The following is a 27,430-nucleotide window of genomic DNA, read 5'->3' as shown; positions in this document are numbered from 1 at the left end:
GTCAAAGTGGTTAGTAAGGTTCAATTATATACTGTATATGTACTATATCAATTATAGACTGTATATTTTCTCAAAGGCTCCCACACTCTAAAATAAAAAAGTAGACTAAATGTAGTTTATTTAACTTGTTGACTCCATTCAAAACCACAAAGTAGAGTGCTGACACTTACTGAGATTCTGCTTATGTAATGGTATGTATGCATGTCATGTATGTCACTGTTTGTGAAGATATTTCGGGAACGTTAAATAGCACTGACACTAATGAACAATTATTTGATATGACAGAATCAAAGGGCACTGGGGCTCCATGAGCTAAAAATGGGGATCAATACTCCACCTGCCGTGCGACAAGCCTTTTCTGAATGCTTCACACTGCTCTTGACCTTACTGTTCATTTCATGCATTACGCAAGCAAGTCAAGCAGAAAGCACAACTTTCACTGTCATAAATTTATCATGTTTTAAAAGCCTGATCTTTAGAGCACTGAATTATATAATAATGTGCTGAAACCTTGGATTGGTGTAAAAAAAAGAAAAAAAAAAAAAAAGAAGAAGAAAACAAAAAAACCCGGGTTTTATTCTAATATAATATTCTATCAAACTTCGGGATGAAGGATGTCCTTGAATATGTTCTGGACTACGTCAAAAGCATTTTGTCTGTCAAGGGACAAGATTTATTTAGCTCTTTGGCGTCAAATTATCATGCGCTCCTCGAAGCGGACTTTGTTTGAATACACAATTTGTACTGGGAGCGTTTACCGTGTAATTGGGATTGCCAGGTTGTATGCGGAGCTCGGCGAGGATCCAGATCCCATTGGTAAGTTTGAGCGACTGATACAGCATGTCCTGGCCTTCTACGTTCCTCTTGGCGATGGTGTAGATGTTGTTGTTCTGCAGTTTGCCTGACACCGTATCTGCCAATACAACAGACACATGGTTAATCAACAAGATATACACAGAAGTCTCTCACGAGAGCACTGTTATCAGAAGAAAAGCTACAATTTATCCATTTAAAAACAACAACAACAACAACATGAAATGGTCTAATGAGCACTTGATATGAGTATTTCCTATGAAATAGAACTATACTAAATGGCAATAACCTGTCAGTAATATGGAGGAATGCACTGAATACATTCAGAATGGATACATTTCTGCCACTTTCTTTACAATCAGTTTATGATCGGCAAAGAGCATTAGCACAGTATGCAAACAATGAGCATTAGCACATGAAGGCACATAATGAACCGAAATTCACTACTCTCTACTACTTTGTTAGAGACAGTTGGTTTTTAAGCAGCAACATACAGAATTGTATCGTACTTTAAAAATGCCATTCATCTTTCTCTTGTCATTTGGGTGGGAAAAAAAAAATCATAAAATGATTCTAATGAATTCTGAATTCTTTAGAAAATAAAAATACATTCTACCAATTTAAAGGTCCCATGACATGAAAATTTCACTTTATGAGGTTTTTTAACATTAATATGAGTTCCCCTAGCCGGTCAATGGTCCCCCAGTGGCTAGAAATTTCGATAGGTGTAAACCAAGCCCTGGGTGTCCTGCTCTGCCTTTGAGAAAACGAGAGCTCAGACGGGACGATCTGGAATATTACCCTTATGTCATCATAAAGTGAAAGGTTACCTCCCCTTTCTCTGCTTTGCTCGCCCTAACATTTACATTAAATTCATTCACAATGTAGCACAGGCTTTACAAACAGTCTTTTACAATATGGATTCGACAGCACTGCCACAAACAGTGAGTAACAATGTTCATTAATGCCTGATCTGTGATCAATGATTTCTGATGTGAACCTATTATTCAAGTTCACACAGACTTTCTTTCTTAACCGTTTAATACCGTTTATGCATCAGTGAATCAAGCCAGTGACTAAACAATCAACTTCGCATTGTTTCTCTTAGTGGCATAGCATGAAACAAATCTGTTATTTAAATAGTGATTTAACTACAGAGAGCGATTAAAGAACGCTCCCTTTATATTGTTTGGAGCTGTCAATCACACATCGCAAGTATATCTGCACATTTCCCAAACTGCCGCGGTAATGAATGATAAACAACAAAGCTCTAACTGTATTCAATGTCGATATTGTGTTTGCTGTTAGCTGTGGTGAAAGCATTTTGTGAGAGAAAACGCGTTGCTATGACGAGATCACTGCATTCACGCGATAAACAGACTCGGTCTACTCAATGCTCATCACCGCAGCCTTTCATGTGATGGGAAAATATCTACAAAATAATGCTATAAATCAACACTTCCCAACCGTAGTAAAAGTAATTTGAGAGGGGTTTGACATGTAATACGCATTTCTAATGCAAAGATGTCAGCCAATCACAACAGTTGTCGTTTTTACCATCAGAATGTAATCTACTGCATCTAACTGATTGTTGTAAAACTACTTTACACATTATTCCTATGAAACTCCTGAGTGAAGCTGCTCTGGAATAAAGCCCTCCTGAGCCATATCATTGCATTTTGGGAGCACTGGACGGCATGGAACGAGAGGGAGGGAATGATGAAACCCTTGGCAACAGAGATAGACATGCGCTGAAAGACAAGGACGCAAGAGCAAAGTAAAGGACACAATAAAACGCAATGAAGAGTTTGAAGAGGGAGAGAGATGGATTGGGGAAATAAAAAGCCATTAGGGTGACGGACAAAGAAGATGGAAAACATTTATACTCTGAGAGAGGGAGGTCCGAGGACGGTGGCAGTCAGTGTGTGTTATATAAGCCACAGAATCAGGTGATGACAGCTGGTGTTAGCAACATGTGGAGCGTGCTGTGACTCACTCCAGTTCACACTACTGCTGTCAATCCTGTGAGTCTGCCTTCACAACACACAGAGCTGCTCATCACAGGAGAGAGAGAGGGAGAGAGAGAGAGAGAGAGAGGATGAGGAGGGACAGTGCAATATTGATACAAATTTTCGAAAATGCTAAATATGGCGCTACAGAGCTAGGGTTTTGTGGGTGGCTGGTAAGGCATTGCTTAAGTGTATGAAATTACTTTTGGCACATTGCTATTTGGCTGCTGAAGAGTCCACCTGCATCTCTGTGATATTTTGGGATAATTATGGGATATTTTCACCCATTTTATCACCTGCCAGGTTACAGCTGCATGTCTAACCGCTTAGAACAGTAACAGCACATTTTTCCTCATCAAAGCCACATGACTTGAGCTATCTTTCACAACTGTAGTGAGTTACAGGTTAATGTTCATTACTCTGGGTTAGGGATTCCAATAAACCCTCAACCAAAATATGTAAAACAGTTATGATGATACTACAAAATATGAGTGTAATGTAACAGATGTCATTGCATTTTCAAATGTTAGAATATAACTGTCACAACATGTTTTCAACACTTTCAACATTTACTTTTTAAACAGGGAAATGACAAATATCTAATATCTAAAATCATTGTCAGGCGATATTCAAAAAGTTTCAAATAAATGCATTCATAATTGTAAAGTATTCGCAGGTCCTGTCCACACTAAAGATGAGAACCTGAATGAAGCAATGAAATTATTCTTAATCTTTGTAATGTTCATGTACAGGCAGCAGTTCTGCAGCATATCAATGAGGTTTGTAAACGGTTGTAAAACATTAACGCTGAAAACTAATTAGTGGTGTTTATTTTCTGCTGAATTAAGTGCTGAAATGATTCATAATTAGGAATCTGTGACTGCATCCTGATAAAGAACAAATCAGCCAGTCTCAACAACGACAAAATGCCAAACACCTTCCCCCTAACTCGATCCTACCAGAAAACATTCAGTCATTTACAAATAATGGACACGGTGTGGGAAAAGGCATTCTGTTATAGCCTGCCCTCATTTGTGCGCTCCATTACATTCACATTGTTATTCAAGTCATGGCAAGCAAGAGCCAATCGGCATCTCACAATAGCACTCGATTATTCTCTTCATACTAATAAACACGACTGAAACCGAACTGCATGGTTTCTCCTCCTAAAACAAGGCATCAGGTGAAAGGGGGAAATCAAAGCCTGGATTTGTCAAACTACTGCTGTTTTGGCATGAACTCTGTGTGAAGATCTGATCACAAACACTACACGGCTGGATAAAACCATGCATCTGTGTGCAGTGTGTGCGCTTGCTAAAATGAGAGCAGATGAAAGCAGAGGAAAGGGAGATTGTCTGACATCTGGTGATTAAGGCACCTCTGGGCGTCTGATCAGTGATTCCAGAGAGTGAAACAGGCTGTCTGTGCTGGTCCCTGTTTTCGGCGCTCAACCACACCCCACATCTGTGTCTGTACACTCAAATTGGCCCCAGGTTGATGAATACAAATAGTGAGCTGATAAGCCTTGAAATAAACCAGCTCTGTCAGAGTCTGTGCACAACCGCCACATTCCACAACATTTTAACACTGCCACAGACTAAATAATTAAGTATGAATAATAACAGAACGGTGGGAAGTCTTTGTTTTCTTCCTTTGGAGTCAAGAGACTCTTTCTGTTGTATTTTTTCAAACTGCGCAGAGGAAGTTGTGTAATAAAGCTTCAGGCAAACAATTCAACTGCTGGTTTAATATCAGAGCATCATGAAGTCAACGTCATAAATCAATAATGTACGCTATTCAACATTGTCTGTGACTATAACTAGGTCTGTGCAAATAATAATACCAGGAGTGTAAATAAAAACATAACAGTACGATTAGAATGCATTACATTGTCATGTCTTACACTGAATAAAATGTGTGAACCATTCCCAGATAGTTTGGCCGAGGGCAAAATCTCATCATGTTGTGTTTTATGTAAATTCAATGCTGTATATCAGAGCGCTGCCTTTGTACTTTTGACTGAACTGCCTAGCAAATTTTATGATGGCTGTTGTTGTTGTTTATTAAATAATATTATTCAAGTTGTGTGATATTGCTCATACATAATTGCACCCCAAGAAACATTTAATGTAACGAGCTTTGAAAAAAATAACGCAATTTAAATATTTCTACACAGTAACACACTGGCCCCGCCCCCAGACCTGTGCGTCATCTTACATTTCATAGTTGACTGATGATAAATATGATGCAGGGCCATAACTTCATAATGCAGAGTTTTGTCACTTATTTATATATCATACGATATCACAGGGAGAGCAGTATTACACAAGTGCTGATTTTGTCCTGAATTTCACGAGTTTAAAATTAATATTGAACATCGAACTGGTTGTCTTTAAAATAGACATCTTGTGCAAACCCAGGCTTTCCGTTAATTTTGAAGCACATTTAAAATGGGAATATAATTTAATTTAATTCACGTTCCATATAATCTAAATCGGCATCAAAACGATTTTTGACATTTAATCATTCTAGCTGCTGTGGGAATAGACTATAATTAAACGAAAACCTACCGCACCACTAAAATTTGAAAACATTACTACAAATTAACGTTGTAAATCTGACTAAAGTAAGGCGAGAGTTTTAAACACTGGCTGGTTATGTACTTGATCAAATATTGATTTTGGATCACTTTTAACCAAAAAATAAATAATCTTTTGTGGGTATTTTCAGAAATGTTCTTATTTATTTTGCGATTAATTAAATTAATTCATCGACACATCATGTAATTAATTGGATTTAAATATTTAATTGACTGACAGCCATATATATATATATATATATATATATATATATATATATATATATATATATATATATATATATATATATATATATATATATATATATATTGATTTTGAAACGTACAGTTTTCATATTTATTCAATGAAGTCAAAGCCTTTTGGAAAATCTATTTGTGGCGGTCAGTTTTGATATTGTTTTGCCCAGCCACAAATAAATCAATGTGTGGGAAATGCTGTATACACATACACACAAACATACATACAATATCAGAATCAAAATATATCCAAAAATTTACCCTTCAATATCAAAATAGTATCTGTGCTATGAAAAAAAAACTGTTTTTTTTCAAGTAGACACCGTAGCAGGTTGCAGCTATCTGTATCAGGTGCCAGTTTGGATATGGACAGAGCCCAAACTACAAAGAGGTATGAGCGCTCTGGCAAACAGATCAAAAGTCCTTTCCAGTTACCCTGCTATTTGTAAGCTCTCCTCTTTTCTATCCGCCTTTGATTTAATGACCACTGATCCATACATCACAAAACAGTCATGCATGTTGAGGGCTAGATGATCTCACCTGCATTTAAGTGGCACTCTTTGATCTGGTACTGCAGCTCGTTCTCATTTGGGATGTCCTTCCATGTGGCCAAGAACACCTGACGCTCTGATGAAGAAAAGTTTAGAGATTATCACGTGTCTAAGTCAGTCAGTGTCTAAAGCGTGTTCAGTCCTAGCTCCATCCAATCAATCCACTTTTTTATTAAACGCAAACTAAACCTCAATGTGAAACTGTTTTTAGTTCGAGCATGTGTGTGCAGCGTGCTTGTACCCATTTTGCCATCCTCCACGAAGAAGACGCTGAGAGGGATCAGGGTGCTGAAGTAGAAGACATCAATATTGTTTTTCACAGCCACCTGGGGTGAGAAAGGGTGAGTGGTCAGACGTTTTAATATACTTCACTGCACAAGGGTCTAAAACGCCTCTGCAGCTCGACTGCATTTTGATGCGGTCCTTATTCACCAAATGGAAAGCGAGATTTCAGTTGCATGGAAAGGGACAGAAAAAAGGGAAACAAGAAGAAAGGCACAAGAGCAGAAGAAAGGGTGACGGAAATCAATGGTCGCACCCCGCTGATGAGTTCTTTCATATTTTACACCTTGTAAATATTATTAGAAAGCAAATCGAGCCATAATAAATCTAATGAATAAATTATTGCATTACTGACCTCTGTTTTTGAACACCCATAGTGTTTTTTGTTGGAAGGGAAGATACTTTTTATACTTTTTGGTTAGACACAGAAGCAATATTGCCAGACTTTATTTTTTTTATTTTTGCATTTTCTGACTAATTTAAGGAAAAATGTTGATTGGCTTTAAAAATAGTTCACCCAAAATTTTACATTTGCTCACCCCCAGGCCGCCCAAGATGTAGATGGAGTTTGTTTCTTCATTGGAACAGAATTGGATACATTTAGCATTACATCACTTGCTCACTTGCAGTGAATGGATGCCGTCAGAAACAACATAAAACAATATTATAATCCACAAGTAATGGACTCCAATCTATCTATTAACATCTTGTGAAGTGAAAATCTGTGTGTCTGTAAGAAACAAATCCATCTTTAAAATGTCCATAATTCATTAAAACACAGTCCTAAACAAATATGGCGCTGCATTTTGATGTGAGAAGATGGGACTTTTTTATTATTATTATGAATTCTGAATGCATATTTTGGCCAGAGGTGACCGTTTAAAGCTAAAACACCTTGATGATGTACTTATTTCTAGAGGTGCTCCGATCACGATCGGCCGATCGTTATGCGTATCTCCTCAGTAAAGCCGGTTATCTAATCAGCGGTTAATTCCATCAGGTGTGTGATTTCACATAGAGCAGCTGTTACTACACAGAGCCGTTGTTAATAGAGAAGATGCGCAAATCACGTGAATTTTCAGCGTTTATTGGCCCATCTTCTCAGTTAACAACGGCTCTGTGTAGTAACAGCTGCTCTATGTGAAATCACGCACCTGATGGAAGTAACTGCTGATTAGAAAACCGGCTTTACTGACGAGATGCGCATTAACGATCGGCCGATCGTGATCGGAGCACCCCTACTTATTTCTGGCAGCTTTTCACTTCTCAAGACGTAAACAGTCGTGTGGTCTACTTGTGGATTATTTTGATGCTTTTATCAGCTGTTCTGGACTGATGGCACCCATTTACGGAATGCTAAATTTCTCCAAATCTGTTCAGATGAAGAAACAAAGTTTGGGTGAGTACGTTTTCTGCAAATTTTCATGTTTGGTTATGCTACCTCCTTAAATAACACAAATTTAAAAAATAAGTATATATAAATATACTTGGATGAATCATTCAGAATAATTGAATAATCTACAACATGCATATGCAAAATAGAGAGGTTTTAAAATTTTCTGGAAAAGGGCAGCTGGTACACTTTTTGTGTTCCACAGAAGAAAGAAACTGGTACAGGTTTGAGATGACAGGACGACATTAAATACACCGGTTTAATTATCTTGGACATGGTCAGGTCATAGCAGCTCCTGGTCACTCAGAGGTCATTCAGTTTCTGTTTACAGCGATGACTCTTGAGCTCATGAGAAATCTGAACTCATTAACACAAGTCTTAAACACTCTGCAGGCAGCTCAGTTCAATACTGAATACCCAGATGCTTGACACTAACAACAGTGGAGAAGAAAAGAGTCACAGAAGGTGATCTTTAAACACGGGGCGCATGAAGCAAAGAGAGCAACCCAGCAGGGTGTCACAGGCAGACAACAGAGGTGGAGGAGGAAATATACTGGGACATCACGGTGTAAATGAATTCTGAAGGAAGGAACAGTCAGAGCAAACACTGTTGGACGTCCATCTGAAGATAAACCGACACACTGCTGTAAAAGTAATGAGGCAGAAACATGTCGATAAAAATCATATGAAACGATGATGATTCGTAATGACATTTGTATCTGATTGATTATCTGTATTAGTAGACTAGACGCCGTGGGCAAGTACTCATTATCTAGAGTCTTTTAAAAGCATGAAATTGAATGTTTTGCAGCCGCTGTTCACACAAATGATCTCAGTAACTAATGAAGCACGTGGGGACGACTGACTCAATCGTGTGTGTGATGTGCAGTTCAGAGTTTGGAGGTTTGGATTCACAGAGATAAACATTAACCTCATATTTGTAATGTGTTATTTCCTGTGAGATGATCAATGCAAAGAAAGGACCTCGGGAGGACCCAATGAGTGTATATGAGGGCGTAAAAATACACGGCAAAAGGCAATAATGCATTGTACCTGTAGGTTGTTGAGTGGGTCCATTTTCATCACAGGGCCGATGGTGTTGAGAGGGAGGGAGATGTCGATGCTCTGGCTGGGCATCAGTGGAGTGTGCATGGCAAGAGGTGTGGTGGGGATCACTCCAAAACTGAGGACACAACAAAAGAAGACTAGAAAACATATGCACATAGTCTCCAATTGCTCTACGTACATCTATTAGTTACAGGAAAGAAAAATGAACACTTGGCAACAAGAAAAACTTTTTAAGTTCCTGGCTATGTATCCAAAAACTTTATATAAAAAAAAAAAAAACATTTGATGGTTTAAACCGAGAGCTATGTGAAAATAATGTTAACAATTGATTTTATTTTTATAGTGGCTAAAATAAATAAAAGATATAAGATTATATGAAACATTGAATACACAAACTATACTAAATGTATAAAACCAGTTCTATGTGAAACATCACATTTCAAAACTGTTTTCTATTTTTAATTCATTTTTAAAACAATGTATTCCTGTGATGGGATGATCCCTCAGAACATGATCACTCAGAAAACATTTGAACAAATAGTCAAGAAACATTTCTTATTACGGTATTATTAGTGTGAAAAACAGTTGTTAAAGAAAACAAATCTTTAACAACACTATAAATGTCTCTTTTGTTCAATTTAATGCATCTTTGCTATGTAAAAATAATAATTTCCTTTAAATCCTACTGACCAGGAATATTTTAATCGGGAGTGTATTTTAAATGTCATCAAAATATATTTCACAATATAAATGTAAAAATCTATTAACAAAAATTCTACATACAATTCTATATTCTGATTTATAAAATTGACTATCTATAAAATTTATTCATATAGCCAAAGATATTTTAATCATAAGATAGCTTAGTTCCATCAAAATGGTTACAGGAAGATATGCCCCAATGATCATCATCAACTATCCTCACAATGACTGTGAACAGAAACACAAGCACTGACCTGTTCTTGTTGAACTGGATGGCGAAGTCAGTCATGTGCTGCAGGGCTTTATTAATGAAGGACATGTCCATGTACATGTGACCTTGACGCCGAGAGAAGGTTCCAGATATCTCCAGTCCTTTCGCTTTGACTGCGGGCAGCCATACCTTCACAAACCAAAGAAATGAGTGCTCGCGGTACATTCTCTAACTTACAGTTTGTCAAATTAATAAAGTAAGGCTATGATCTTCTCTAAGGGGATAACTACAGTCGTTCTAAACTGAAGGGCAGTTGATTAGAGGTCTGACATTAACCTACACTCACTCACTCACCCAAACACTGTTGCATACAAGAACTGAGCTGGCATCCAAAAAGAAACAAAATCAGATTAAGAGAGACAAACTGACACATATATAAGTAGCATGAGGCATTCAGAGCACCAGGGGCATTGGAAGAACTCAACAAGGTAGTTTATAAAGTATCCTAATAAGAATAAATGTGCTCTGTCCTACTCTACTGACCTACTCTGGCTCTAATGGAGCTCTTATTAATGATGTTGCTCCCCCGGGAGCTGTTCTGCACGTCTGTATTTATGTAGCACATGAAGTTAATGCACATGCTGGAGAACGAGAACAGACTGAACGTCGCTTCTTGAAAGGCTCTTCATTATGAATGAAATGGCTGCTAGTGAGATTATGCCCTAGTTAATTCTGGGATGCCAGTTGCCCTGCTGTTGGATTGGATTTGGACAGGTTCTGGCTGATAAGAGATCAGAAACGGGTGAGGTGTTATGGTTTACAGTGTAACGGCGAGTAATACTCACAGTTTTAGGTGCCACATATCCTCCTGTAGCAATGGACATTCCTGAGGACAACTCAAACAGGTCGTTGAGGCCGCTGCTGAGAGCAGCAGGTGTAGGAGACGGCGCAAAGGTGTTGGGTACCGAGGACGGGATGAAGTTCTGGCCCACCTTCGTGAAACAAACAGAGTTCATAAGACTTCGGAGTATCAAAAGGGTTGAAATCACTCTAGCAAGTATCTGTGTAATCTTTCAAACAACAGCAACAGGATTTCATCATGCAGGTGATACCAGTTGTGTTATGGAAGAACCACACTACAAGTCAAAAGTGTGGAATAATTACAATTTTGCAGTGTTTTGATGTCAAAGCTGAAATGTCAGCAGCCATTACTCCAGTCTTCAGTGTCACATGATACTTTAGAAAATATTTGAATATGCTGATTTGGTTTGCCAGTTATCATCAGATATCACTGGTGCTCATTTATCAATAAATTAAATAAATTCTTAAAACTTCTGGGGTTCCAAAAAAATATTAAGCAGCAAAAACTTTGATAATAAATCACAAATGTTTCATTCTGAAGGATCATGTGACACTGAAGACTGGAGTAATGGCTGCAATTTTGTCTGCTTTATCATCACAGAAAGAAATGTGTTATTTTAAAATATATTCAATTATAATTGAATTTCACAATATTAATATTTTATTAATAAATCAAATAAATGCAGCCTTGATGAACAGAAGGGAGTTCTTTTAAAAACATCTTTAACCCTTAATCTTAATTATTCCAAACTTTTGACCAGCAGTCTAAATAAGAGCAGACCTAGGAGAAACAAGGCATTTAGGTACCAAAAAAAAAACAAGAAAAAAAACAAAAAAAACAATGACAAAGCAGGTTGTGTTAAACAAAAGCTCATCATATCTAGAACTTGTCACCTCAAAGCAGGAAGGATTTTTGTGCATGCAAAAGACAGAAACAAAGCAGAACACACAGCTAGGTGCCTACTCTACACAGGCTATTAAGAATCATATTAACAGCAGACAACATGCTGAGTGCGGACAGACGGATGCGAGCGGAGAGAGAGGAGCTCACTTACTGCAGGACTGCCCCCAACACCTCCTCCCAGGTCTCCCCCGAGCTAAAACAGGGAACAGAAGACCCATTTCAGGCCAACAAACAACACGAGAGAGACAGAGAGACACGTCAACCATCCACTAATAACACAGCTTTCCTGTTTACAAAAGACATCACGTCACAAACAACTTTTAAAGCCTGCTATTTTAAACGTTGTTTTTGCCGTGGCTAAAATCAACCTGAAAATGTAATCTTTGAGACACCCGCAGCCAATTCTGCTCGTGTGTTGGCAAAAGTTGTGGGATTTAAGAAAAAACTGATTCGTGAGTGAAGTTACTGCGCTGAAATACTGAGAGAGAAAAAACACCTATTAGACTCTGAACAATATGACTGAAAAATGTAACCAAACATGTCCATTACCTGAGGGAAATAATGCTGTAAGAGCTATTTTACAGTAAATCAAAGAATAAAAACAAAAATAAGATAAATATTATAAAAGCAAGACAAGACTATTTTATTCATTAACATTAACTGGACTGTGTAAATGTTTAATATAACAGGTGCTTGGAGAGGTTGAAAAACCAAAGGTTTGGTGATATCAGCATTGGAGGAAACATGTTTCAACATAGCAAAGTATTTAATATTGATGAAAGACAAACATTTCTGTTTGTTCGGAATAAAGTTCACTGATGCATCACGCACAATAACACTATAAAAGTTCATTTAGAAAGTAAACAGCCATTTCTGATTCTATGATGGCCAAAGCAAAGTAAATTCTTTCTCTTAGCTCACATTCCTCTCACTGACCTTCAGCTGTACAGTCACCTTGATCGTCTCACTGAGAAAACGAGCGAGATTAAACAACCTTGCAGCTACACACTCAGCGGGACACAGATCACAAGCTGAGCCATGAAGTGCAACAAGCAACGTTTAGGGTACGGGAGAAATGGATGGTTATGTAAATATAACCAAATCTCAATGGAAGAAAAAAACAACAAAAAAAAACCATTTGATACTTTCTTAGTCATAATGTGATTCAGATTAGACATAGACTTTCTGATATGAGCTAAAGAGGCCGTCGAGTTTAAAAATGCATCCCTTCAGGTGCTGAGTCCACAGTGTTCGTCTCTTTGAAACACTCACGACCTTGAGCACTTGTTCAGTGTTTAACATTTCTGTCTCCATGATAAGGATGACCAACACATTGGTATTTTATTGGAATGACTCATTTAGTCAGCAGAAGTATATTCACTGAACTGAATACGAAGCTTTGTGCCAGTGTTAAGCTGTGAGTTGCGACCAGGTTTAACAATTGGTTGGAAAGGGTAAATATTGTCAATTCAAAATCTTGTTTACATCAGTCCATTTTGAGTCTTGGACTTTTGTTGGATTTCATGTCCATTTAGAGAATTTACTTGGGTCAAAATGTCAATGTCAGCATCTGGAATCAGTGGCGAAATTATTAAACCAGAACAAAATATACCAAATGTGTTTCAAACTCTTTGCACTGGATGTATAGGAGAATAAATCTAAAGTGTCTAGTCTGTCAGATAACCATTGTGACCCATCTTACTTTATGTTCTTATCTCATCTTTACTGGGGCACAAGAACCAGCACCTTGACTTTTCCCATCATCTCAAGTCTCACAACCTGTGTTTTGTCATTTTTCAGAGGAGTAGTTCATCGGGAGTATCACGGAGCAGGGAAACTCAATTATGAGTATGAGGATCCTAACACCCGGTTCAACACGGCTTAAGCTAGAACAGTATCTTCACACAGCGAGTGGCATGTCTCTCTATCCCGGTTTATATAGGGCACGCGTGCAAAGCTCTGACACAGTAACTCTTCCAATTTGGGAGAAGATTGAACTGAGGAGCAGCACCTGCGCTGCCCAGATATAAACGCTTCCCATGTGTCATGCTGGAAATGCCTGCAAGATGCCTGCTTGACAAATCCAATTATACACAAGGAGGAGGAAATAGGCCTTTCGTGGCTCCAGGAAAAAAATAAATTAACAAATCGTTTCCGAATGTGAAGATCCTGGCAATAATATTCATTAAAGGGACAGATCACCCCAAACATTTCTGTCAGCATTTATTTACCCTCATGTCATCCCAGACAATACAATTTTCCTTAGTGGCGCACAAAAGAAGGTATTCTGTTAAAGAAAGCTAAGTTCAATTTTGAAAGCTCTCAATTCAAAGCCCGATGAAGACCACTCGTGGCTGAAACACTGCAATCTACATATACTTACTACTGGTTTAGTTTAAGGTTTGTTACTTGTTGTTGTTACATATAAATTACAGTAATTACCATTATAAGAGTCTGTAACGTAACTACGACAGTGTTATTCCTAAAATTAAAATAAGTGTAAATATTACACTACAAACGTACAGAAGATTTTGTGAATAGTTTGATGTTCTTTTAAAGAGCATGATTTGCACAGATCCTGACCAAAAATGTAAATATTATTTTTACTTCCCTCAGGAAGTGTGTATGTGTGTGTTGAGTGGAAGATTTGATGTGGGTTGATGACTGCGTATAAAGTGGCAAGACTTTGAGCCCTGGGGTTCTGGTGAGTTTAGGAGAGCAGGGAATGATAGAACACTTCTGAGCTCTCAAACAGGGTCAGAACACTTCATATACCACACTCTCTCCACTCCAACACAAGTCCTGCAGCTATGATCAATGCTCAAAATCATATTAAAGGAGCCATAATTTATAACTCAGCAGCATGATATTTTAAAAGGACAGGCACATCAGATTCCATTATATGTAAACCATAAACAGCATGCATAGTCATGATCATCCTTCAGTTTGCTCCATTATTGTTCAGGTTTGGATTTGCAGTACGGAGCAGCATTCAGCACTGTGTCAATAAATGATGAGCACTTGATTGGAAGTCAGAGCGCTTACGCAATCACATTCCAGTTAAGAAGCGCTGAGTTTCACCCTGTGCTTCTTCACTTTGCTGTTCACTGTCATCAGGCAGAAGATTGTGAGACCAGGTGGCCAAATGTGAAATATACTGCTGCAATCATCTCACGCTGAGTGGAGTGCCATAAAACCTTGAACCCACACCTGCACCAGTGAACACGCGATCCAGGCTGAGCACAAGCCTGAGTGAAAACACTGGTCGCTCTTAAAAGAGCAACAGCTGCATGGCTGTACCTGAGGACATGATCCCGGCAACTATTGCGGAATTATCAATTTCAGCTCACTTGTGAAGCAATAGAATTACAAAACCTATTCAAATGTAATTATTGAAAATAAAATGGACTAAAACATTCAAACATTTCCAATTTTTTGTTTAAACAAATTACCACTCCCTTCATATTCAATAGTTTCTATACAAATGTCTTGTATAAATATTTAGCATAAAAAAACCCCCTTTAAATAACAAAACAAAACAAAAACCTGGCATTTAGATAAGGATAAAATAATTGTACGTCTCGTTTCCAACAAGCAGTACGGTAGAGTACAGTACAGTAAAGTAGGATTTTGGACAGTACACCCTAATCAAACTTGCGTTTGCACCGTGGAAACATAGTGCATGCTGGCAAGTAGCAATCGGCGTCAAACTCGCGCAAAGATAATGCAACAATGCCTGCATGTAAAAATATAAAATATGAATTAGCAGCATGGTGGAGAGAGTGAAGGAGATGCTTCATTCCCCTTGTGATGTCATTCTCCTTGTAGCATGCACAAGTGACGATTCTCTGTAAAACCAATTTATTGATCTGCAGTGAGTCTTGTTCAGCCATTAGGTAACTGATCCTGTGCTAGGTACCTTAAAAGAAGGATCCCAAAAAAGTGCTACGTATGGTTCACTATTTTGTTACCATTAACAACTTGTCAGTGGAAACAGAAATAACTGCGTACCATACTGAACTGAACCGTACCGCTCAGTGGAAACGAGGCTTTATCATCACAACTTTGCCAAATAAACATTGTAATAAAAGCTGTTTGTATACTTGTTCTGAAAAACAAAACAAAAATACTGAATATTTAAATAGATTTTTTGCATAAGATAGCAACAATATCTGAGGTAACCATGGCACTAGAGTAAAGAGTTTAATTAAGGGATGCTGGTCATCACGCAGGATTGTAAAATTATAAAGAAAGAACACGCACCAAACTGTCAAGACCACCTCCGAGTAGATCCACAGCACCTATCTGCATGGAAGACCCCTGGGGGACGTTGACGGGGGGACCGAGGTCCAGATTAAGCAGGTCTCCCAGAAGGTCACCCTGAGATGGAATGACCTGGGGTTGATCGATAGACGCGGCTGGGCCAGCACTGACTGGACTCTCCCCGGTGTCAATACTACAAAAGAATGATGATACACAGTGAGATGGGTAACACCAAGTGAACAAAGGATTCTTCATTGTTTTAGTGGAGAGAGGACAACATAGTTTCTGTGTGGCATTACTTTTGATGAGTCCCCCAATATATTACTGGACTCAGACTGATTCAAAAATGCTTTTCTAAAAAGCACATAGCAATAACGCGAATAACAGGGATGCCAGACCTTTACCATGACTTTGAGTTCTTTCTCGTAACAACTTTTTAAACCATTTCATAGAGCTCCCACTAACAAAGAGCCATTTTAAGTCAATGAACATTTCAAGAAGTTTAGCCGTACTAGTACCTGCCGTGCTGGATGGGCAGATGTTTGCGGTGAATGCCGTGGCTTCCTTCCACAAAGGCATTGGGGGGTTTGTGGTAGACGGAGGCCAGCGAGCCGATGTGGCAGATGAGCTCGTCCAACAGGGTGGGCTCGATCAGGTCAGTTTCCTCTGAAATCAAAGGCTTCTCAGACAGCACAACCTCTTTAGCAGTCACAGGGTCAGTGGACAGCAGACGCCAGTAAATATAGCCCCGATCTCGCAGGTCAGGGTTATCAGAGTCCTGACGAGATGAAGAAAAAAATAAGTGTGAATGGAGAGGAAACGTAAAAACTGACACCAAGACACTGATCATTTTATTCATCATCTTCATGTTAATGTAATTATTATTATGATGGTGTGGATGTGTTCTGATGCAGATGGACAACAATGCCCAATGTTGTTACAATGAGCATAAGTACGCTAATGTCCTTAATCTGATATAAAGTGTGCCAGCATTTGTAAACTGTATTTTTTAAATGTGGGTAGACTAAAGACCAAACAAATTTATCTGTGCCATTTTCTTAGCTGCTAATAACAAGTTATAGTGTAACACTACAGTTTATTATGCCCAAGCACATCTACTCCTCACCTGCGTGGCCAGGCTGAGCACTTGCTGAACCAGCTCCTGAGTTTCTGAGGGCTTCTTCAGGAACAGCTTCACTATGGCTGTCAGCAGAGTCAACTGCACCTGAAGCAACAAATGCAGCAGATACTCAATCAGATCCCTGCTTTTAAACAAACTATATACAGTGTAAACAAAAAACACCATAACAGAAAACTGACACACACACAAAAAAAACCTAAACAAAAGCAAGCAAAACAAACACCGAGCAACCCAAACAAAACACACCTAAACAAAACAAACCAAAACAAATAACAAAAAAAAAAATAATAGAAAACAAACAAACAAACAAAAAACAAACAAACAAAAATATATATCAAACCTGAGTGCTTTCATCATGAAAGCCTTCCAGGAAACTCTCCAGGAGCTCATCAGCGTTGTCGATACGCTCAGCATATTCACCCACAATCCAAATCATGGCAGCTCGAGCATCTGGCTCATCCAAAGAGTCCAGGTTTTCACACAGAGTGGCAATTATGCTCTCATACCTGCGCAGACAACAGAGAGGTCTTTCAGCTGCCCATTAATTATTTGTTCTTTTATTCTACATGGACTTTTTCTCTACACACAGCATCGCTTAATAATCCTAAAATAATAAAGTCTTATTCTAAGGCAGCACAAAATGTATACTGTACAAAACATGCAATCCCAGAATACATTGTGTCAGGCCCAGTAACAAAAATAAATCTAAAGAGGTGGAAGAGTACTAAAAAGTTTCAATGAAATTAGTTGCGATGAGAGCTGTGGACTGACTTGTTGGGGTATTTGCGGAAGATGTCCCTGATGACCACAATGGCCTCTTGCACGACGTAATTGACCTTAGTCTGGATGAGGTCCAGCAGAGTGCTAACACAGCGCTCAGCAGATTGCTATAGTCACAGATAGGAAAAGAAAACTCAGTCACAGTAACAGATTTTCAAACATTTCTCTATCGGATGAGGTGACATACAAAAAGATATAGGGCTGAATAATGAAGCAAGACATACCTCCACTTTAATAGCACAACGGCCGATGGCTCGAACGGCTTTCCGAACAAAGTCTACATCCACTTCAGTGGCATACTCTTTCAGTTCAGCCAATACCTGGATGGAAATCAACATCATTTTAAGTGGACTTCTATATATATCAATCGTACTTCTGAGAAGAAAGGCTAAATGACCTCCAAAAGAGAAAGAACCGGAAATAGATAGCTTGGTCTCTCACAAGGTTATAAGCTCTGGGGAAAAGGTCAGGAAGAGTATGATATTAACATTTTACATATGGACATGTTTAAGGGGCTAATAGATAAATGACATAATATAAGTAAATGAAAAACAGCAAAGTAATTTGCTGTCATATGCAGTGTAAGCACAGCTGTCAATTTACAAGAGGCATATTAGAGCTTGATGGGCTTAAAGGGTTAGTTCACCCAAATATTAAAATTATGTCATTAATGACTCACCCTCATGCCGTAGCAAAGCCGTGAGACCTCCGTTCATCTTCAGAACACAGTTTAAAATATTTAAGATTTAGTCCGAGATCTCTCAGTCCCTCCATTGAAGCTGTGTGTACGGTATACTGTCCATGTCCAGAAAGGTAAGAAAAACATCATCAAAGTAGTCCATGTGAGAGGGTAAGTTAGAATTTGTTGAAGCATCGAAAATACATTTTGGTCCAAAAATAGCAAAAACTACAACTTTATTCAGCATTGTCTTCTCTTCCGGTCTGTTGTGAGCGCGTTCACAACAGTGCAGTGATATCCGGATTGCGAATGAATCACTCGATGTAACCGGATCTTCTTGAACCAGTTCACCAAATCGAACTGAATCGTTTGAAACTTTTGAAACGGTTCGCATCTCCAATATGCATTAATCCACAAATGACTTAAGATGTTAACTTTTTTAATGTGGCTGACAGTCCCTCTGAGTTAAAACAAACCAATATCCCGGAGTAATTCATGTACTCAAACAGTACACTGACTGAACTGCTGTGAAGCTGTGAAGAGAGAACTGAAGATGAACACCGAGCCGAGCCAGATAACGAACAAAAGATTGACTCATTCACGAGTCAAGAACCGTTTCTGTCGGACGTGTCCGATTCGTGAACCGAGGAGCTGATGATACTGCGCATGTGTGATTCAGCGTGAAGCAGACTGACACGTAGAGCGTCTGAACCGAACTGAGTCTTTTGGTGATTGATTCTGAACTGATTCTGTGCTAATGTTATGAGCCCAGGTAAACCGAAGGCTTGCAGTCATCGACAATGACATCATCACAACGAAGCGCAAAAGAACCAGTGAACAGTTTTCTTCAACCAGTTTATTGAATCAAACCGTCTGAAAGAACTAATGGTGATCCGAAAAGTGATGCAACCGGTTCTTGACTCAAGAACGACTCAATCTTTCGTTCGTTATCTGGCTCGGCTCGGTGTTCATCTTCAGTTCTCTCTTCACAGCAGTTCAGTCAGTGTACTGTTTGAGTGCATGCATTACTCCGGGATATTGGTTTGTTTGAACTCAGAGGGAGTGTCAGCCAAATTAAACAAGTTAACAGCTTAAGTCATTTGTGGATTAATGCGTATATGAGACGCGAACCGTTTAAAATGATTCAGTTTGTTTTGGTGAACTGGTTCAAAAAGATCCGGTTACATCGAATGATTCGTTCGCAAACCGGATATGACAAACTGCTGTTTTTTGAACTCTCTCTCACAACAGACACGGAAGACAATAATGAATAAAGTCATAGTTTTTGCTGACCCTCTAACTGACCCTCTGATGTCACATGGACTACTTTGATGATGTTTTTCTTACCTTTCTGGACATGGACAGTATATCGTACACACAGCTTCAATGGAGGGACTGAGAGCTCTCGGACTAAATCTAAAATATCTGTGTCCCGAAGATAAACGGAGGTCTCACTGGTTTGGAACAACATAAGGGTGAGTTATTAATGACATAATTTTAATATTTGGGTGAACTAACCCTTTAAGCATGTGCTTTTTACAAACACAATGAGAGACTGTCACACAATAGAAAGTGTAAGGACCATGTTCCTTTTAGGCACAATTCAGAGCAATGCAAATAGAAGAAGAAATCAACAATGCAGCTTTAAAAAAGGAAGAAAAATCAAATAACAGCCCATTTGTACATCAATAAATTTATGTAACATTGAGCTGAACATTTAATTTTTCGTTTGAAATGAACTGTTGATTTATTTTCCAGTTAATGCAATCTAAATCCCAGAGGACTGAGGCCAATGTCCTAGCAACGTGTTTGTTAGCATCACAGGATGTAGGACTTATCAGAGAGAGACTGTGATCTCTACATTTACATAAATGACATTGAGGATGATGATGTTATTAATGCAGCTTTAATTAGAGTTAGAGAAATACCTCTATTATTTGAAACTTTTAAAGGCCTTCTCTGGCTTCTAATGAAAGAAACTAAAAAAACTACAGATTCTTAAATTCTCAAACTTGTTTACTTCAGACCATAATAATATCAGGTGAAACATGCACTGTAAAAATGGTATGAGCTATCTATTAAAAAAAATAAAATATCTATAATAAAATATAAATTAAGGCTTAAAAACGTTTTACTAATGTTAAGGCTTGACTGTTTTTAATGGAATCTACTTGAATAAATATAGTTAATTCTTCCAAATTATTTAAGCTATGACACAATAAATGTAAGATTATTAGTTTTGAGTAAGGCCTGTTTGTATTTTGTACAAATAATATTCTGTACAATTAAAAGACTGTATACAGCCAGAAAGCTCAAAACAAGAAAAAAATTGTTACTGCACTAGCATTAGCAAAGCTACTGCTCACTGAACAAAGCATCATGCCTCATAGTAGTAGTTCATGCAATCATCCATAACTATAAGCTCTACTCTTCTGCTCAATGGTAATGATAGAAACTTCAACATAACAGAAAACCTTTCAAATGTCAAACGTAACTGAACACTAAACATTCATTAATAGATGTTTCCCTTTACTCAAAAACACAAAGTATGTTTTTTTGCATGCTGGGAACTAACAATCATTGCAAAAAATAAAACTAATTCACTAATAATTATCTTAAAATATATTAGGTAGCCTTCTTTCCTTATCTTTTTCAGATTAGTCAGTTCTCAATTCAAGCTTAAATCTGCTTAAGTTTCCTTCATATATGAAGAAAACATTGGTTTTATTAGTGAAAAGTTCTTAATGTTTTATATACCACACTAAAAAACAATTTGTTTAATAAAATAAATACTATATTTATCAGCTAAGTGATTTTAGAGTGTAGTTTTCTTGTTGAATAATATCCTGTTCACACTGTGTTCAAAGCTAAGAGTCAAACTCTGTTTGAAATACCTGGGCGATGTTGGCATGAGAGGCCAGGCGGATCATAATATCCAGTTTCTCCAGTTTGACATAGATGGGGTCATTGTACTTGACAAAGAACACTTTGATCTCTTGCTTCAAAATCTCAGGCCTGCAGTTAGAGAAGGAGAGATCGCCATTTGAGGCTCAGTCAAAACATTTATAATTGCTAAGCAAACGGACAACAGGACAATACTGCCATCTAGTGACAATATAGAATGTGATCATGTGTAAAAGACGCTGAGTAATAAGTACACCTCTTAAACTGGTGCCACAGAAAAACAATAAAAAAAGAAAAACAAAAAAAGATTAAAAATAGAAGGAGAGCAGTCTAACCGTTTCTGCACAATAAGGTTGATGTTCCTCAAGGCCACATATTGGACCTCAGGTTCGCCAGACAACAGCGTGACGAGGGGAGGAGAGAGCTTCTTCAGAAGAGTGTTGTAGTAATCAGTGTCTTTGGGCAGGAGCTCCAGAAACTTCATCAGTACCTTCACCGCTGACAGCACCACAGCCGAGTTAGCATGAGAGAGACGTGGGGTCACACGCTCACAGATACTAAAAGACACAGGAAGAGGAAGTCCAGAAAGATGATCTGGTATTTTTTGCAAGAAAAAGTTTACCAATCTTTATTTTCAGAAAAAGATGACTTGATATATTTTTTTATTATTGAGGCAGTTCCTGTCAAAATCAACAGACTGATCAAAGAAGACAAAAGCCCTGTTGTTGTTTGGATTAAATTTGCACAAGAAATTGTTTGCCGTTTTTCAACCTTGGATTTGGATGATTTCAAAATGTTCCACTGAAGTTGGCATGGAATGGAACAAAATGGAATATAAAGTGTGGAGTACCTCAAGGCTCTATCCTGGATGCTTTTTTAAATTTTATTTATATGTCACTTTAATTTGTAAATAATAAACAAAATAATACCATTACTATTGTAATAGTATCATTACTATTATTTTAATAAATTACTATTATTTAATATTAATATTAATAAATAACATTCAGACAGAGAAAGAGATGTGATTTTTTTAATTGACTTGGACTGAATAAATCAGTGCCTGCTTTAAAAACCAAATCCTTGATTTTAATTTCTTCTGTTTGATCTTCCCTTGAATTTCCTGCTATAATCTATGCAATTCATAAGCACTTTGTGTGGCCTGTATTGAACTATTCTTCATGCTTCTCTAAAAATTACACATGAATTCTATGAATATAAATCAAAGAAGCGCTACACCTAAAAATTAAATAAAAGTCTCTATTTCCTCTCAGAGACTTATCCCCCAACAAATCTGTTTATCTCTTAATAACATGAAAATTACTATCATGTGAATAAAATCTCAGCTCCAGTTAAACTTCATCTTAAAATTAGCCTTTGAGGAAACTACCAGTAAATGAATGGTAACAGCTCAATCTAAGGTAGCACTAATCTTTTTTATTGCTGTTCCATTTCAAATCTAAAAATAAACAGCAATATTATCATATGCCTGGCATATGTAATTAATCTTCTTCGACAATCACAAGTACAAGAATCAGTTGAAATTTATCAGCCGGAAGATTGCTCTGACATGTCTGAGTTTAACGTGTCAGAGCAGACAACAGGCTTTTTCTGTCTATAATAAACTTCAGGATTTTTGCAATGCAAATTCATAGTAACAGGACAGAAAGAAAACCTGTAAACTACATAACTGCTCCAGACCATTAAAGAGGCTGGTTTTCATGAGATTTTTGAGGGTTGTCACGTATACATCTAAACTAAAAAAGGTCTAAAGATATCTGTTTGCCTGTGCAGTCTCTAAGTTATGTGCATTGCATTTTCTTAAAAGCAGTTTTCATTAAGTCAATGGCTTAATATTTGAAAATTATTTGAATTGGAAAATTATAAATATTATATATAAATATTAGTATTTTTGTAAGTTTACACTTGGGCTATAAAATAAAATGATTATAATAATATTTTACCATTTTATTATATTACAATTTCACAAGGGTAATTTATAATTTTTGTCTTTATTTTGTTTTACATTTTATTTATTAATAATAATAATAATAATAATAATAAATAACAATTTTAATAATAACAATAATAACTTAATATTATAATAATTATTATTTTATAGTCATATTGATCAGCTATAAACACATAGTTTTGGCCAAATTGTGAAGCTCTACAAACAAGCAAAGCAAAATTTTATTGTAATTTTCATCAGAAAAATTGCAATTGCAATTAAATATTTTTTCTCCAAATTGGGCCCGTTTTAAAATTGAACTTGGTATGAAAAATGTGTTATTTAATTAAAATGGCCTTGGCTTAAGGGTACAAAACCTGTGGAGAAATTCAAATCTTGCTGATACACATAAGATACAAAACAATATATGTAGATATAAACTAAAAATAAAATCATTTGCTCTCCATAATCTCTATCCACCTGTAGAGATAAAGAAACCAGTGACTATGAGGATTATTATCCCCTCACCTCTGGGCCTCACGCTCGTCTTTGGGGTTGTAGTTAGAGAGACAGTCCAGGATGAAGATCTGACCCCACTCAGTGCATTCATTGAGGGCCGTCAGGAGCTTATTGATGTTCTGAGGATTCAGGTCCAGAAGGTTGCTGTTGGGGTGCGACTCGCTGATCTCAGACAGGGCAGCGACTGCATTAGCCACAACCTGTGTGAAAATCAGACATCAGTAAATAACTGTGAGTGGGGAAGTATGCATTTAATACAGTTAGATCCAAAGTATCGAACCATGGGGTTGGAATCAGCAATCAGGTCCCTGAGGGAATCCAGGAAGCCCTGGTCCTCCACCATCTGGGCGTTGATGTCATGCAGTTTGGCCACGCACACTGCAGCGGTCTTCCTCACATAGGGGTCTTCGTCCTTCAGACACTTTCGCAGAGGCTCGCACAAGTACTCAGTGATCTTGTCCACACGAATACAGCCCATTGTGCGCACAGCCAGAGCTCGGATCAGAGGGTTCGGATCCTCACAGTCCTAAAAAAAAAAAAAAAAGAAAGAATACCTTCAGACCTCTGGGTGGAATTTTACAAAATCATGATCCAAAATTTAACAGCAATCCTCACCTTGACAAAGCTGTTAACAGCCATGATGGCCATGTCAGGTTGACTCTTGGCATAGTTCATAAGGTACAGGTAAACCAGTTTCTTCAGCTCCAGGTTATCGGTCTGCATGCAGTTTACCACATCTGGAAACAAGGAACTAAAGAAACCGGTAAAAGGGTATTAGCATAACTATTTGGGTGAAAATAATCATCTTTTAAGAAATGTGGGAAGTAAGAGTGCATGTCTGATTCAGATATGGAGGTCAAAGCACCTGACATCCTTGCCCACTGTCATGGCTGCAATGACTTTCTTCACTGCCTCTTTCCTCTTCTCCTTCTTCTCATTGTTCAGCTCGGCCTTCAGCTCAAAGATTTCACCTGTAACAGAGAGTAAAATGATCAGCCCTCATCTGATCTGGAGATTTGACTGGAGCAGAAGGGTAGAAGTAAATACAAATGTACTCTTAAAACTACCTGGAAAAATCAACAACTTATTATAGATTGGTGGTGTGTCAGAGTGCCTGTATGCAAACTGAAAAAAAAAACTGTGTGTGTGTGTCTTCTACTTTGATCATTTACAAACATGAGCGTGCAAATGCAGAGGCATCATGGCCATTCAAAGCAAGGAGCACGTGCCTTTCCGATTTTTGAGCCAAACATATTTGAATGCAAATTTCAAAAGGCAAAAATGAAATATTTTTACATTTTATAATTCTGTTGCACGATTATTGCAGGAGCAGAACTGAAAAAATGGCAGTGGCTTTTGGTGAAATTCACATTTTGAAGCCAAAATGTATATTATAGCCTCTATGATTTGTGCATATCCAATGAGTTTATAAGCGTGGGTGGTTGGGGGGGGGTCTGGAAGACTGAAGCAATGATAATATCTTATCAACAAAGAGTGCACCTGTTCAAGATCATAATTTAAAAGTATGTAATGGGATCTGAAGACAATGTAGTATTATTACAGTGAAACTTTAAGTACATTTTTATTTTAAATAAATATTTTTATATGGTGTTGGGTTTTGAGTTCAGTTGTAATTTTTCTTGGTTTAAAATATTTTTTTTATGTCTAAGGATTTCAATCCAGGTCCAACCAAAATTTTTTCACTAAACTATCATGACTCATAATAAAGAACGAACCACCAGAACTGAACATACATGGTCTAAAACAAAATACAGAAAATATCATATCAAACTGTAAATTGTTCAGGGGTTTCAGTTCAGTTCTTTTTTTAATCATATTACCATCCCACAGCCTAAATGAACACATTTAAGCTCTCTACTTGCCTTTTTTGTTGGTGGTAAAATACTTGGAGTCAGTCATTCTGACAGCTTCTCAGATCTGAAGAGGAGGAAATAAAGCACATTTACATATCAACATTTTAAAAACGCATAAAATCACCAGTATAATCTCAAAATGTCCGTTATTGACGGCTGGAAATTTTAATGAAATTAGATTACAGATACAAATCTGAAACATGCCTGTGATTCCCAATTTACACAGGAAATCATCAGGGACAGTTATGTAGAGCATTGCTAACGTTACATGAACATACACGGTAACACAGCCGTGCATTATAAAGGATTACATAAACTAAAAATACGTCATCTTAACATTTGCAGCTGTACTTCAAACAATTTCTGACCGTTAAGTTTATTAATTGGGCGTGACCCAAAAATTATCCAGCTATGCTAGGCTAGTGAAAACCTTGGAAGCAGGATCTTTATCGACCGAAATACAGACATCTGTCCTAACTAGATTATAATGCAAACACAGACAATCAGATACGCACAAGGGGTGTAAGAATCGACGCAATATACGAAAATCCTCGGTTACTGGAGCACTTCCCGGAGAGATGGGAGACGCGGTTGCTTCCTCTGCTTTCGGTCGGCCTTGGAAGAAGATGGAGCGCACCCGGAAAAACAAAATGAAGCGCGGAACCAAACACGCGAGGAGAGCGCGTGAGACAGACCGGAGCCGCGCAGATGTTACACCGGATGCAGACAAGAGACGGGTGTGTGCATAACATAGACAGTGGTGCATAACAGTAAAAGAAAGGGTGTGTGGCTGCAATCATGCACCATTCTTATATCTCACATAAGTGAGTTTATTACATCAGTTCACGAGGCCATATTAGATTCAGCGATGTATGAGAAAATATCACAGCAAGTGTTTTTTTTGTCTCAGATTGTGTGAAAACGAGTGAGTGGTTACATAAAGTCAAGGAATTTAGACTAGATCCCAAAATATTTGTGACTGCATGGACCTAAGAGCCTCCTCTTTTTTTTTCTTTTGTTTAATTTTGTTACATATTATCCTTTGAACGCTGCCAAACATCGTATGTTTGATTGTTTTGAAGAAGTATGGCATAACTCTACACATTGGGCACAATCTTATTATCACTATAAAATATATATAATTTCTTACAGTACTGAAGTAGGTTAAATTGGTTTATTTATTTGGATAATTAAACATTGACAGGTCATACTATGCTTAAATGGACTGTTCAGATTTGTGAAATTTCACAGTAAAAGTTATGTCTGTTGACCTTAGTCCTTAAATTAACAGCTTTCTACATTTTCTCCAAGTGGCCTAAATATTCGAATAGATATTCTAATTTGTTGTAATTATTCTGAATACTATTATAAAATGTTTTCAAATATATATAATCAGTTTATTTGTAATGCAATAAATATTACAATATTTTTATTAAATCACTCCTGTTCTCTGTATGGCTGGCCATCAGAGGAATGTGTGGAAACAAAAGATTGTTTTTGAGGATGATTGCTGTCTGAATTACCGGCCATCCACGTGTATGTGTTTTTTTTTTTTTTTTACAAATTAGCACCATGGTCCTCAAATCCTGAGGTTCCTGCCAAATGTTTACAAATGTCTTCTTTAAAAAGATACCACAAATGTGCAAATATTTAAAAATGCATTTTCTGCATAACAAGTGTATTGAAGGT

General features: G+C 37.5%; 1 protein-coding gene across 2 annotated transcripts in view; it reads right to left on the bottom strand.

The window, feature by feature from the left end:
- Window positions 1-26,422, bottom strand: part of LOC127957774 (AP-1 complex subunit beta-1) — a 33,134-nt gene extending 6,712 nt beyond the window's left edge. The window contains exons 1-21 of one of the 2 annotated variants that reach the window (XM_052556439.1): window positions 26,257-26,422; window positions 25,751-25,805; window positions 24,733-24,838; window positions 24,483-24,618; window positions 24,148-24,393; window positions 23,877-24,067; window positions 21,733-21,954; window positions 21,388-21,508; window positions 18,039-18,134; window positions 17,806-17,921; window positions 17,375-17,540; window positions 17,020-17,118; window positions 16,412-16,671; window positions 15,894-16,086; window positions 11,782-11,823; window positions 10,711-10,857; window positions 9,909-10,054; window positions 8,938-9,067; window positions 6,451-6,535; window positions 6,199-6,285; window positions 759-913 (exon numbers count right to left, since the gene is read on the bottom strand). In XM_052556439.1, the coding sequence (XP_052412399.1) occupies window positions 759-913; window positions 6,199-6,285; window positions 6,451-6,535; window positions 8,938-9,067; window positions 9,909-10,054; window positions 10,711-10,857; window positions 11,782-11,823; window positions 15,894-16,086; window positions 16,412-16,671; window positions 17,020-17,118; window positions 17,375-17,540; window positions 17,806-17,921; window positions 18,039-18,134; window positions 21,388-21,508; window positions 21,733-21,954; window positions 23,877-24,067; window positions 24,148-24,393; window positions 24,483-24,618; window positions 24,733-24,838; window positions 25,751-25,787 (2,781 nt within the window). In that variant the 5' untranslated portion in view covers window positions 25,788-25,805; window positions 26,257-26,422. Of the gene's footprint in view, window positions 1-758; window positions 914-6,198; window positions 6,286-6,450; window positions 6,536-8,937; window positions 9,068-9,908; window positions 10,055-10,710; window positions 10,858-11,781; window positions 11,824-15,893; window positions 16,087-16,411; window positions 16,672-17,019; window positions 17,119-17,374; window positions 17,541-17,805; window positions 17,922-18,038; window positions 18,135-21,387; window positions 21,509-21,732; window positions 21,955-23,876; window positions 24,068-24,147; window positions 24,394-24,482; window positions 24,619-24,732; window positions 24,841-25,750; window positions 25,806-26,256 lie in introns of those variants that run through there. The other variant, XM_052556440.1, reaches the window with a different exon arrangement.
- Window positions 26,423-27,430: the final 1,008 nt, after the last annotated feature.

Source organism: Carassius gibelio, chromosome B5, assembly GCF_023724105.1.
Source record: "Carassius gibelio isolate Cgi1373 ecotype wild population from Czech Republic chromosome B5, carGib1.2-hapl.c, whole genome shotgun sequence".
NCBI lineage: Eukaryota > Metazoa > Chordata > Actinopteri > Cypriniformes > Cyprinidae > Carassius > Carassius gibelio.
This window is presented reverse-complemented; position numbering and strand designations above follow the sequence as displayed.